Here is a 14,529-nt window from a genome sequence, read left to right as displayed (position 1 = left end):
TGGATATTGAATTCACCTAGTGGCAGAGATTCCTTGTAAGTAACGACTGCAACATTAACTGAAAAACATCTAGAACTGCTCTGGATTATCACAAGGGTCTGTAACCATATCCTGCTAGGCGGTAAAGAAGCTAGCTTTAATTGACACTGCTTCACACAACTCCTGTTAAGCCTGCAGTTATTTAACAGGAGCTTTACTGGTCAGTGCAGTTCACCCTGGTGAGGGCCACGATAGGGTCACCTTCTATGGTGCCACTGAACAAGGTTCACTTCGAATGAGAAGGGCGACAAGTAGCTGGCTGTGTTTAATCATATTCCAGCAAATGTTCTAACAAGCAATGACTCCGACATAGTATCTTTTATACTTATAAAACCACGAAAGGTGCATTGAAAGCGACCCAATAAAGCCACGGACGAAGGCAACCAGTATGTAATGTTTTATTAAAGAAAAATTCACACTAAAAGCACTTCATCTCCATTAACGCTGTTTGAAAATCCGTTTTAGTTTCATCACACTTCATCAGATGTGGCTTAGAGTGAAAGACTGCCCTTAATACAACATGCTGTATTAAGGTCTGAAGAAGCGGGGATTTTACTTGTGAAAGCGCTAACCTATTTGTTTTTATTTTAATAAAAACTGGCTGTGTTTCAAACTCCGTACTGGATTTTATTCAGCAGTTTTTATAAACTACTTTTATCATAAGGGCTGTGTTAAGTGGAAATCTGAATAACAGGATGTGCCCACATTAAATGATCTTAAGGAAGATGGTGGCCTGGCACAGATTTTTGTGTATGGGGAAGGGCAGCATTGGCAAGAGAACAGGAGTTTAAAGGTTTGATTGTATATAAAAGGGCCGTCTATTTAAGAATTGAGCAACCTACTTTACACCACAAGTACTGAAATATACATAGAAACATACACGTGGGCCCTACAGAATGTGTAAACATGACTAAATCGGATAACTTGCCAATTCTAGTAAAGGTAGATCTATAGAAAATGTTAACTTTACTAAATGTTACACATTACAAGATGCAGTGCATGGATATTTAAAAAAATTCAGGAAACTACATAAAAGTATGTCAGAACAAATGAGTCAGATGCAGACTACAAATGGGAGACCTGAAAACATTACCTGCCTTACTGCTCTAGGCTGTGGCTGAAAAATGCCCCTGATACAAGGGATGAAAATACTTCCACTGTCTCATATGAGGCAGACAGAAATTTCTACTCGGAAATGAATTAAAGCAACATCACAATATGTTGAAGGAAGGCAGTCTACAGAAAAAAAAACTGAACATTCATAGGAGTTACAGTACACTAGATTAATCAAGATGAGGTGGAAATACACTTTAGTTGAAAAGGTGCCTCAATGTCCAAATGGCAGACTAAAGATCAGTAGAAATTAAATTGGGGAATAAAAATAGTGTCAGGGCTTCCTGCGTAACAGCTAACCAATGATATGGGATCTGTTCCACGTGCTGTAAATGAAGGAGTAAAATTGAAATGATTTGCTTAACTATGCTCTGAGTAAGGGTTTCATAACTCAAAATATTACTCATTCAGAGTATGAACACTTTTAAAGTTTCATATTCATTCTATTCTTAAACTGTGCTCTGTCATTTTTTTCTGCTGCTGAAATAATTACAGCACTGCAGTAAACAGCATGGATCTCTTGGAAATAAAATCACAAACAGCAGTTATACTGATGAACCTGGAAGGACATAAAACTCTGACATGCTCTGCAACTGTGCTGTGTTAGTGTTGTTTCAGGAGGACATCATACATAATCTATTTTGTGTACTCAGCTTTCCCAAGATAACATAATAAAGATTATGCCTGCAGGGCCCAGTAACAATATCTCTCAACATGGGGAAGCTATCTTGTTACACTGTGTGCTTAGCATGATTAAGCTATGGACAAGGCTGCAGTGCCAGTCTCTCTGTAGAATGGTACAAATCAACAAGCAAGAACATCTGAGGTTAAAAAAGTAAAGAAAACATCATGGCTAAGATCATGAAAGCCCCTGTGTGCCTGGCATATGTGATACAGGCAACTACTGAACATCAGTCTGATTTTCTTACCTTCCTAGACTTCAGAGGCTGCAGGAAAGTTAAGTCCAGTCAAAATGCAGACACCTGAGCAGCAACATCTGGAGGATCACCAAGAGAAAAAAAAGGGGGGGGGGATTACAATGAAATAATATAATCTATTTTTGTAAATACCTGGAGCGATCTTGGCTTGATTCCCTGCTCTCCACAGGAGATATACTTGCTGAGTGCCCAGAATTCTTATTTGAATACTGCTGTGGTGAAGGGGAGCGAGTTTGTGACCGCGACTTGGGCTTTGATCTGCTGTGTGATCCTGTGCGCTTCTTTTTCTTTTTTTCACCTGGAGATCTGGGTGGAAAGAAGGGCACTTTTATTACACAATAAAGAAGGAAAGTACAGTTGTGTACACTTACCATAAATGTAGATGTCAGAGTGCATTCACTGTTGCAGTCATCACGTTTGGGTTATCCCTGCCAGGGTAGCCCTCAGCTGGCCTGGATACCAGAGACTTAGTATTTCTGCATCAGTTGCTGTCACTTCAGGACTGACGTCAGGTCAACAGTAGGCAGCCAACGCCATTACATCAGTTTTTTTGCCCTAACCTGCAAGGAGCCCCCAAAGTGGGAGCCAGGTTCTGGTGCAAGAACCCCACCAGTAGAAAGTAAATACCAAAATGTCCTATGTAAGGATAGAGAAGAAAGAAGAGGGGGATGGAGGGAGGGAAACCAGGACTGCAACGGTGAATACACTCATCTACATTTATGGTAAGTGTACACAACTGTACTATGTTCGTGTTTCACTGTTGCAGTCATCACATTTGGGTTGATTCCCAAAGCTGAGAAAAAGGATGGAGGCAGTCAAAAAGACTAGGGGCTGGCTAGGATACCCTGAAAGACTGCAGAGGCAAACCCTGCCCAGGATTTGGAGAAGATAGGGAGGTGGTAATGTTTGGTAAAAGTGTGAACAGATGTCCAGGTGGCAACCTCCAGGATTGTCCCTGGTGGGGACTCCTCTGAGGAAAGCTGCAGAGGTGGAGGTTGCTCTGGAGGAGCGAGTCCTGACCCCCTTGGGGGGAGGCTTTCCGTGTTGCTAGTAGCAGAAATGGATGCAGTGTGCTATACATTGGGAAATTGTTTGTTTGGAGATGGCTTTGCCCTATATGCCCCTGCAGCAAAGCTAACCAGCAATTGATCAGACTTTCTGAAGGATTTAGTCCTGTCTAATCCGAGCTGTCGTGCACATCTAGAGTGCAGGATCCTTCACCCTTGTTCTGTGGGTTAGGGAAAAAGGTGGGCAAATTAATGGATTGGTCGAGAGCCACACTGAACACCACTTTGGACATGAAGGATGTGTTGGTTCTGAGGGAAACCATGTCAGCATGGAAGATGAGAAGGGTTCCACAGCCATGAGTGCTTGTAGCTTGGAGACCCTTCTGGCTGAAGTGACGGCCAGAAGGAAAGCTGTCTTCCAGGAGAGAAATTTTAGCTCGGATGAAGATGCTGGTTTGAAGGCGGGCAGGGTGAGCTTTTCCAACACAAAGTTAAGGTCCCAAGCTCGGGTTGGTACTCTTCTGGATGGCGTCAAGTTGCTAGCCCCTCTTAGGAATTGTTTGATCAGAGGATGTGAGAAAAGGGGCTGCTCAGTGGGGAAATGAGCAAAGATAGCAGGGGCATGAATTGTAATAGAGGAAAGAGACAGACCACTGTGTAGCAGATCAGCTAAAAGTAATCCAGGATGAGACAGAGGGCGGGAGGGAGGGAGGGCTGTGCAGCATCGGCTCCCTTAACCTGTATCCAGGTGCAGAACCTTTTCCATTTGTCAGCAAAAGACCTTCTAGTGCTAGGGTGTCTGGCCTCATGTATAACATCTAGAACCTGTTCACAGAGGGTGGCATATTGATCGGTGGTTAGGGAATAAGCCAAGCTGCCAAATTGAGGGTCTGCAATTGGGGATGCATGAATTCTCCTTCCCTCTGGGTCAGGAGGGTTGGGGTCTAAGTGAGATGCCATGGTGGCAGTAGTGACAGGCTATGCAGCAGTGGAAACCAGTGCTGGTGAGGACAGTCTGGAGCAATAAGATTTGTCCTCGATTTTTCCTCCTTTATTTTGAGCAGTACCCTGGGGATGAGAAGTAGTGGAGGAAAGGCACAGACCGATAGATTGACCCGGGGAAGGACAGGGCATCCACTTTCCAAGCCATGCAGTGATGCTGCCTGGTGCAGACCTTGCTGAGCTGATGGTTGGTGTGGGAGGCAAAGAGGTCGACCTTCAGGGTGCCCCATTTCTGAGTTATTAGGGTGAAGGTTCTTTAGTCTAGCTGCTATTCGTGTGGGTCCAAAAGATTTCTACGTCAGTGGTCTGCCAGAGAGTTAAGAGAACCTGGCAGGATGAATGGTCTGATTAAGGGCCACACTACATACCACTTTAGGCATAAAGGATGGATTGGTCCTGAGAGCCACCCTGTCCGGGTAAAAAATAATGAAAGGCTCCACTGCCATAAGAGCCTGTAATTCTGAAATCCTTCTAACTGAAGTGACTGCTAAAATAAAAGCCATTTTCCAAGAGATAAATTTTAGGTCCGCAGTAGTAGCTGGCTCAAAAGGAGGTAAAGTGAGTTTTTCAAAACATAATTGAGGTCCCATGCAGGAGATGGTGCTCTCCTGGGAAGTCTTAGATTTTTGGCCCTTCTGAGGTACTGTTTTAGCAGAGGATGAGAAAAGAAGGGAGGCTCTGTGTTGTAATGAGCTGAAATGGCAGAGGCATGGATTTTTATGGAAGAAAAGGACAGGCCCTTGTGAAACATCTCAGTTAAGTATTGCAGAATTTGAGGAATATTGGGCATTGCTGTGCTTATTCCTTGTGCTTGGTTCCAGGCACACAATCTTTTCCATTTCTCAGCATAAGGTTTTCTAGTACTAGGCCTTCTAGCCTCTAAAATGACATCCATCACAGGTTTGCTACGAGATGTAATTGGTGAAATTAGTCGATTAGCCCTACTGCAAGATTCAAAGTTTGGAGCTGAGTGGGCAGAAAATACAGTTTTGTACCTACCATAAATGTAGATGTCCGATAGATATGCAACTGCAGTCATAACATATGGGTTGTCCTGCCTCAGGCAGCCCTCGGTCGGCCGAATTCCAAAGTCTGGGTCCGGCGTCGGCCGGTGTCGCCTCCTCTCCGACGTCACAAAGGCTGGAGTATAAAGGCATCGGCCGACGTCATCTTCTTCAGTGTTTCTTGCCCCAGATGCCAGGTGCCCTCCTAGGAAGGCTAAATTTGGTAAAAGGATAAAAATAATCCCAAACATGCACAACAGTAATAAACAGATACACCATAGGAAATACCCCCAGCTAATGGGAAAAGGGGTAGGAACTCAAATAGAAGGATACAGAGGGGTAGGAGGGTGGGAAAATCCGACTGCAGTTGCATATCTATCGAACATCTACATTTATGGTAGGTACAAAACTGTACTATGTCCTTCAAGAATGCAACTGCAGTCATAACATATGGGTTGAATACCATAGCCAAGCTGGGGGTGGTTGGAACTATGATAAGGATGGTGTAGCTAAAATCCCCTGCAGGACTGCCAAAGCAAAGCCTGCTCGGGATCTGGAGTATAAAGGCAGGTTGTAGTGCTTGGTAAATGTATGCACGGAGCTCCATGTAGCAGCCTCTAAAATGTCCTTTGTTGCCACTCCTCTTAGAAAAGCTGTGGAAGTGGCTATAGCTCTGGTGGAATGTGGCCTAATATTGGCTGGCACACCCTTTTCCATGGAATGAATAGCAGAATCTGATGCAATGTCCAATCCATTTTGAAATTGTTTGTTTGGAGATTGCTTTTCCTTGCACTCCAGCAGCATAGGCTACAAACAGTTGGTCAGACTTTCTGGTGGCCTTAGTTCTGTCCAAGTAGTAACGTAGTTGTCTGTGTATGTCCAAAGTATGCAGTAGTTTCTCCCCCTTATTTTGAGGATTGGGGAAGAATGTAGGCAGGTGAATAGCTTGATTTAGAGACACCCTGGAAATAACCTTTGGCATAAATGTAGGATTGGTTCTTAGTGAGACTCTATCTTGATGAAAAATGAGGAAGGGAGGCACTGCCATGAGTGCCTGTATCTCCGAACCTCTTCTTGCAGATGTGACTGCCAATAAGAAGGCAGTCTTCCATGAAAGAAATTGCATTTCTGAAGTTGCTGCTGGCTCAAATGGAGGAAGAGTTAATTTTTCCAACACATAATTGAGGTCCCATGCAGGTACTGGCTGTTTTCTGGGAGGTTTGATATTCTTTATTCCTCTTAGAAACTGTCTTAGCAGAGGATGAGAAAACACTGGAGTGTCACAGTGATATTTTGCTGAGATTGCTGAGGCATGAATCTTTATTGAAGAGTATGAGAGTCCAGTATGGAACAGTTCCGCCAAGTACTCTAAAATCTGAGGTACACTTGGTAATGCTGTGTCCTGACCCCTGTTGGCATTCCAGATGCTGAATCTCTTCCACTTGGCTGAATAGGCTTTTCTGGTGGAAGGTCTGCGTGCTTCCAGCAAGATTTCTTGAACTGATTTTGAAAGAGAATTAGGTGGAGAAGTCATGCTAGTCTCCAGGCTGTCAGATGTAATGTTTTCAGGTCTTGATGTACAGTCCTGTAATTGTGTTGTGTTAGGAGCAGGGGCCATAGGGTCAGAGGCCATGGTTTGGTCCGAGTTATGGTCAATAGCAATGGGTACCAGTGTTGCCTTGGCCAGTCTGGAGCTATCAAGATGCCTGTTGGTTGTTCTGCTTTGATCTTCAGTATCACCTTGGTCAGCAGGGGCAGCGGAGGGAATGCATAAATTTTTAGAGAATTCCAGCTGAAGGAGAGAGCATCCGTTTTCCAGGCTAGAGGATGGTGAGTCCTTGTGCAGAATTTTTCCAGCTGATGATTTAAGTGGGAAGCAAAAAGATCTACATCCGGTCTTCCCCATGTCTGTGTCAGTTGAGAGAAAATGTGAGGGTGCAGCATCCATTCGTGTGGATCCATGAAATTTCTGCTCAAGTTGTCCGCCAGTACATTGTCCTTGCCTGGTACAAACTGGGATTGTAAATGTATCTTCAGGCTCAGGGATTTTTCCCCAGAGTAGATTTGTTAGTCTGCAGAGGGGATAAGAATGAGTGCCACCCTGCTTGTTTATGTACCACATGACAGTGGTGTTGTCTGTCCTTATTAGCAAATGTCCTTGTTGTAGTGATTTTTCGAAAGTCTCGATTGCATGCATCACTGCCAACATCTCCTTTTGGTTTATGTGCAGATGTCTTTCCTTTGGCGTCCATTGCCCTTGAATGCATCTGCCTTCCATGTGCGCCCCCCCATCCATGGTCTGAGGCGTCTGTTGTAATCATTTGGCCTGCTTGAGGTCTGTTGAAAGACATGCCCTTGTTTAGCTGACTGGCTTGAGCCCACCATAAAAATTCTTTTTGCAGACATGGAATAAGTGGGATTATGTCCTCTAGGCTTTGGCTGTGTTGAGACCATAAGTTTTTTAAATACCATTGCAGCTTTCTCATATGAAGTCTTGCCAAAGGAATCAGAAGGATGCAAGATGCCATGAACCCCAGGGCCTGCAGGATTTTCCTTGCAGTCAGCTGGGAGAGTTTTGCTAGGCCTGTGAAGTACTCTGGTAAATGCTGCTGTTTTTCCTCTGTGAGGTAGGCCATTTGGTTTTCTGTGTCCAGCTTGGCTCCTAAGAAGATAATCTGTTGGGATGGCAGTAGTTTTGACTTCTGTATGTTGACTGTGTATCCCAAGGCCTGCAGTAGATGCATGACATAGTCCAAATTTTCTTTTAAGGTTTGTTTGTTGTCTGCTTGTATGAGGTAGTCGTCCAAGTAGGGGTATATCTGAATCCCCTGTAATCTGCAGTGTGCCACTACTGATGCCAGGCATTTCGTGAACACTCTGGGCGCTGTAGATAAGCCAAATGGCAATGCTGAGAATTGATAATGCTCTGTCCCTGCAAGAAATCTGAGGTATCTTCTGCAGGTTTGTCTGATTGGGACATGCAGGTATGCCTCCTTGAGGTCCAGAGTGACCAGCCAAGACCCCTTGCCCAACATGGGAAGGAGTTGCTGCAGCGTCAGCATTTTGAACTTTGGCACTATGAGAAAAGTGTTTAGAGATGACAAGTCCAGTGTGGGTCTCCATTTGTTTTCTTTTCTTGGAACAAGGAACAGTCTTGAATAAAATCCCTGGCCTTGCTCCTGAGGAGGAACCCTTTCTATTGCTTTTATACTTAACAGCTTGGAAACTTGAGAGAGTGCCTCTGCCCTTTGATGATGTGGCAGGTTTGGCATGCCTTGTCTTATTGGTAATGTGTGGAAGTGGAATCTGTAACCTTTGTCTATCAAATCCAGAATCCAGTTGTCCTTGGTTAAAATATGCCAGTTTTTTGAGAATAAGGATAATTTTCCGCCCAAAGGTGCTTCTCTTTGATCCTTTGTAGGCGGAGCGAAAGTCAAGTCATTGTGATTATCCTTGTGGTGCAGCTGAACTGTCTGCGCCACTTCTTTGATTTGGAGGTTGCCATTGGCGGCCCCTGTAAGATCCTCGGTATTGCCCTCTACCTCGGGCACGTCTGCTTTTTCCCCTTTGAAACTTGTCAGAGCTGGGGAAGGACCAATTCTTGGAGGGCCAGTTTCTACTGAACCTGGGTGGCTGAACCTGAAGGAAATCCTTGACTGTCTGTACTGACTTTGCTTTTTCCTCTATGGATTTCAATACATCTTGTGCATTTGCACCAAAAAGCTGTTTTTCCAAAGGTGCATCCAGTAACTTCACTTTAACATGGTCAGGCAAAGACTGATCCTTTAACCAAGCATGTCTACGTATCACAGCCCCAGTCATAGCTGCCCTACATGAAGCTTCCAGTGCATCATAACCAGACTGAAGAAAATGGTTATTAACCTGCTGAGTGTTATGTATATGATCCTGCAATGCCTTTTTATCAATAGGCTCAGGAGAGGCTAACTTTTTCTGTAAATCATCCAGGAGAAAATCTTGGTACTGAAACATGTGAAAAAGGCAGTTAAGTGACCTCATGGCTAGGGTAGTAGAGGTATATACTTTTTTACCCCATCTCTCCAGGGACCTAGCTTCTCTGTCCGCTGGTAGTGGGTTTTTGGCAGAGGAGGTAGCCACTCCCTTGGGGCCCTGTGAAATAGTTTTTAGATACACAGAGTGGGCCTTAAAAGGTGCTTGTGAGTGTCAGGGACCCTATAATATCTGTCCGGCTTGACAGGAGCCGGAGGAAGAGAATCAGGGTTAGCACTGGAGTCAGAGAAAACATCATCCAAAACATCCATAACAGGTGGAATAGCCAAAGGTCTGTGCTGGGGAAGCTTGAGGAAGGTACGAAGCCTTTTCCTGGAGTCAGAGAATTCCTGACCCTGCCATTGAAAATGTTCCCTCATGGAATGCAGGACTTCACCAAAAGAGAAATCCTCAGGAGGGGAGGCAGAGGGAATTGATTCCTCAGCATCAGAGTCCTCGTAGGCCTGGAAGGATTCTTCTTGGGTATCAGAATGCTCAGAATCCCCAGAGGCTTCATCCGAGGAAAGGTCGTCTGCCTGCTCAGTTCTAGGCCTTTTCTCTGCAGGTGGCTGAGAACCCCTGTCCGGATGAGGCTGAGACCCCCTGATAAGGGAAATAAGATCAGCAGCCAGAGACATGATCTGCTTATCAAAAGAAGGGGCCTGGGCAGTAGGTTTAGGATGGGCCTTGGCATGACTGGCGGCCTTAGCACGTGCAAAGGCCTTAATGGACATAGATACAGGAGGCCTAGCAGCCCCACGTGCAGGCGTAACCATGTCCACAGAAATGGTGTCGGGTAGATCCAGAACTTCGGTTTCCGGAGGAAAACAAACAACCGGCACCGGAGATATCTCAGAGACCGAAGGTCGTTTTAGCGCTGTGTCATCGGCCTGGAGCGGTTGAGTTACCACTTCCGAAGGGACCGGAGCACTAGCAGAGGGTTTGGGAGTAGCATCGGTAGTGGGCCGGGCGGATGTCGGTCCCGTCCTGCGTTTTAGCAGATTGGGTTGTCGGTTGATCCGACGGCATGATATACGCAAAAGATTCACCGAAAAAGTCCTCGGCGAATTCTGCCCGGCGCCTGAGAGTGCGCTTATTAAAGCAAGCACAGGCGAACGCGCTGTCTGGGCCCAGGCAAGGAAGGCAGAGAGAATGGAAGTCCTTATGAGGTATTTGTTTACCACAAGACAAACAATTATTAACTTTCTCAATTTGTTCCGACATCGGCTGAGGCAAGAATAAATGTTCCCCAACGGGGTACTTAGCTTTTAGATGACTTCGGTACTGAAAACACAGGAGCTGACCGACCAGCACTTGCGAACTGCTTCTGCTTCGGGCACCGCGTGGCAAGAAAGACTGAAGAAGATGGCGTCGGCCGATGCCTTTATACTCCAGCCGTTGTGATGTCGGAGAGGAGGCGACGCCAGACCCAGACTTTGGAATTCGGCCGACCGAGGGCTGCCTGAGGCAGGACAACCCATATGTTATGACTGCAGTTGCATTCCTGAAGGACATTTTGATAGTTCTGCTGAGACAGTAGGGTAAGGTGTCTGAGGCAGGTACCATGGAGGAAGGTGCGACATATTGTGCAGGAGTGGGTACCAGTGTTGGTGAGGCCAGTCTGGAGCAATCAGAATCCTTTTTGGTTTTTCCTGTCTGACTTTTAGTAAGACCTTGGAGAGCAGAGGAAGAGGAGGAAAGGCATAGACTGATAGTTTTTTCCAGCTGAAAAGATAGAGCATCCACTTTCCAAGCTTTTTTGTGATGAATTCTTGTGCAGAATTTGTCCAACTGATAGTTTTGGGGTGAGGTAAAAAGACCTATGTCTGGGCTCCCCCATTTGTGTGTCAACATGCTGAAGACTTGTGGATCCAGTTTCCATTCGTGTGGGTCCATAAGATTTCTGCTTAGTTTGTCTGCCAGAGTATTTTGCTTTCCTGGCAGGAAATGAGCCTGTAGATGTATTTGATAAGTCAGGGCCGTGTTCCAGAATGCCATGGCTAGTCTGCAAAGGGGGTAGGAATGTGTACCCCCCTGCTTATGTACCACATGACTGTGGTGTTGTCCATCTATCTGGATGAAGATAATCCTTGAAGGCTGTCAGAGTATTCTGTACAGCTAGCATCTCTTTATGATTGATATGTAGGTGCATTTGATTTGGGCTCCATTGGACTGAATGTATCTCCCTGCCAGAGGTGCCCCCCCCCCAAGCATAGTCTGATGCATCTGTAGTCAGGGTTTGGGTGGCAGGGGGTGGAATGAATGACCGTCCCTTGTTTTGGTGGTAGGCCTCTGCCCATCATAGGAACTCTAGTTGCAGGCAAGGAATCATTGATTCCAGACTGTGACAATGTTGACTCCAAAAGCTTTTTAGGTACCACTGAAGTTTCCTCATATGCAGTCTTGCATACGGAATTAGAAGAATGCAGGATGCCATGAACCCGAAGGCCTGCAGAATTTGTCTTGCAGATAGCTGGGTTTTTGTGGCCACCTGTTTGCAGTAAGTCATCAATTGAATTTGTTTTTCTGGCGTAAGGTAAGTCATCTGGGCAGTTGCATTCAAGCTTGCACCCAGGAATGTAATTATTTGAGAGGGTATCCGTTGTGATTTCTTTTCGTTTATGGTATACCCTAGACAAGTTAGAAGCCTTTTTACAAACACCAGATGTTTTAGAAGAGCATCCTTGTTTTCTGCCTGAATTAGACAATCATCCAGGTATGGATAAATTTGAATATTTCTTTGCCTGCAAAAAGCAATTACTGGTGCCAGGCACTTTGTGAAGACCCTGGGCACAGTAGATAAGCCAAAGGGCAGTGCAGAGGACTGGCAATGCAAATAGCCTGCTTTGAAGCGGAGATATCTTCTGCAAGATTCCCTGTTTGGGATATGCAGGTATGCCTCAAGTCTAGAGTTACCATCCAGGCATCTTTGCCTAGCATAGGCAGTAACTGTTGAAGAGTCAGCATCTTGAATTTTGGAATGTCCAGAAATGTATTTAGTGCGGATAAGTCCAGAATTGGACGCCATGTTTTGTCTTTTTTGGGTACCAGGAAAAGCCTTAAATAAAAACATTGCCCCTTTTCTGGTACTGGTTGAAGAGCCCCCATATTCATGAGAGACAACTTGTTTCTGGGCCTCTGCCCACTGATTTGGAGGCAGATCTGGCCATCTGTTTGGCGTTGGCAACATGTGGAAATGAAATCTGTATCCCTGGGATACTATATTTAAAACCCATTTGTCCTGGGTAATCAGATGCCAGTTTTGTGCATGAAGTGCCAGTTTTCCCCCCAAAGAGGTGGCTAAAAGATAAGTGCTTGGTGATTGCAGTGGAAAGTCATTGAGACTGTTTACCATATGAAGGTGCCTTGCTGCTTCCAGATTTGGAGGTGGAGGCACCCCATTGCTTTGTTCTAAAAGTCCCTTGCGACTAAAACCTGGAGCCTTTGGAATGCCTGGGTTTGACCTGAGTGGCTGTAGTGGGTACTGGAAAGGACCAGTTCTTAGTAGGCCAGTGCCTGCAAAACCTGGGTGGCTGCACTTGTAGAAAATCTTTCACAGTTCGCATAGATTTAGCTTTATCTTCCATCTTTTTCAAAACTTCTTCAGCCTTATGACAAATAATCTATCCTGTTGTAAAGGTGCATCCAACAATTTTGCCTTAACATGGTCAGGCAGACTTTGCTCCTTGAGCCAAGCATGCCTTCTTATCAAAGATCCAGTTACAGTAGCCCTGCAAGAGGCTTCCAAGGAATCAAAACCACATTGCAAAGTATGTTTTCCAACTTGTTCAGCTGAATGCAATAAGTCCTGCAGCTCTTTATTTTCCACACAGTCAGAAATCAACATCATTTTCTGTTTAAACAAACCCATGACATGCTGTTGATATTTAAGCATATGAAATTGACAGTTTAAAGCCCTGATTGCCAAGGTTGCAGACGTGTAAACCTTCTTACCCCCATCTATTCAGCACCCTTCAATCTCTATCAGAAGGGGTAGGATTTTTAGCAGAAGAGGCCTTAACACCCTCGGGACCTTGAGAAATGGTTTCAGGGTCAACAGAAGGGTTTTTAAAATGGAATCTGTGGGAGTCAGGAACCCTGTAGTATCTGTCTGGCTTACTAGGAGCCGGAGGCAGGGAATCAGGAGTCATACTGGATTCTGATAAAACATCATCAACAATGTCTAGAACAGGAGGTATAGCCAAAGGCTGAGGAAGGAGAAGAAAATCCCAAAGTCTCTTTTTAGATTCTGAGAAATCCTGACTTTCCCAGTGAAAGTGTTCCCTTAAGGTATGCAAAGTTTCTCCTAAAGAAAAATCCTCAGGAGGAGAAGCAAAAGGGATGGAGTCTTCTGCATCAGAGTCCTCATAAGTGGGTATAGATCATTCCTGATCAGAAGAGGAGACAGAAGAAATAGAAACTTGATCTGAAGATTCATTGTCAGTGCCTTGCCTAGGCCTCTTAGCAGGAGGGGGATGGGTACCCCTGATTAAGGTAATTAAATCCTCAGCTACTTTGATCATTTGTTTTTTAGGCACTGGGGCCTGTACACGTGGTCCATTCGTCAGTTTTTTAGACATAAAAGTAGTTTTTGGCCTTGACTTGGAAGATGGCGTTGGTTTAATATACAAATCTTTAGGCCTGAAAACACCCTCAGAAGCCGGTGCCTGCTCAGCGACTCCGGACCCATCTAAGGTAGAGAAATCTGCGGGTTCAATACTTAAAGTATCTCGCGGCATACCGGACTCCGAATGGGTCTCAGCAGAGGCCTGTGAATCAAAAGTAGCGGGTATCAGGGGCAGCGAAAGCGCCTCACTGAGTACCGGCGACTGGCTTAGGAGAAGCTTCATCGGTTTTGGACCTCGACGGTCTGTCTTTTTCTGTGCATTTTTTAGGTATTCCAGTAGTTGCTAACCAACGACATTTCTGGATCATTAAATCTTGAGCCAAAATATTTAGAAGCAAAAATATACCGACGTTTAACAGTGAGTTGATTAAATTTATCACAAAACCGACAGCAAGGCACGTTGTGGTCAGGGCCTAGGCAAAAAATGCAGTACAAATAAAAATCCTTATGAGGTATTTGCTTCCCACAAGTAATACAATTATTAACTTTTACTGACATTGGTAAGGAGCAAGAAAAAGTTTCCCCAATGGGGTACTTAGATTTTAGTTGAAGACTTCAGTTTTGAAACTCGAAAACGAAAATTTCAGGAGTCTGCCGACCGGCACTTATGAACTGCTTCTGTTTCGGGCACCGCACGGTAAGAAAGACTGATGTAATGACGTCGGCTGCATGTTTTACACCCCTGATGACCTGACGTCATGGAAGAAGGGGCAGAAACTGACGCAGGACCCAAGACATTGTTAATCAGGCCGACTGAGGGCAACCTGCCAGCAGATTACCCAAATGTAATG

The 14,529-nt window shown here is 45.0% G+C and overlaps 1 protein-coding gene across 5 annotated transcripts in view; it reads right to left on the bottom strand.

Annotated features, from left to right (window-relative positions):
- LOC122799595 (splicing factor SWAP) overlaps positions 1-14,529 on the bottom strand; it is a 1,354,031-nt gene that overhangs the window by 313,888 nt on the left and 1,025,614 nt on the right. For all 5 annotated transcript variants that reach the window (XM_044068762.1, XM_044068763.1, XM_044068764.1 and 2 more), the window contains exon 17: positions 2,223-2,396. In XM_044068762.1, coding sequence (XP_043924697.1) covers positions 2,223-2,396 — 174 coding nt within the window. The remainder of the gene's footprint in view (positions 1-2,222; positions 2,397-14,529) is intronic.

Source organism: Protopterus annectens, chromosome 4.part0, assembly GCF_019279795.1.
Source record: "Protopterus annectens isolate FY-2018-M chromosome 4.part0, PAN1.0, whole genome shotgun sequence".
NCBI lineage: Eukaryota > Metazoa > Chordata > Ceratodontiformes > Protopteridae > Protopterus > Protopterus annectens.
Note: the sequence above shows the minus strand (reverse complement) of the source record. Positions and strands in the feature narration are given on the sequence as shown.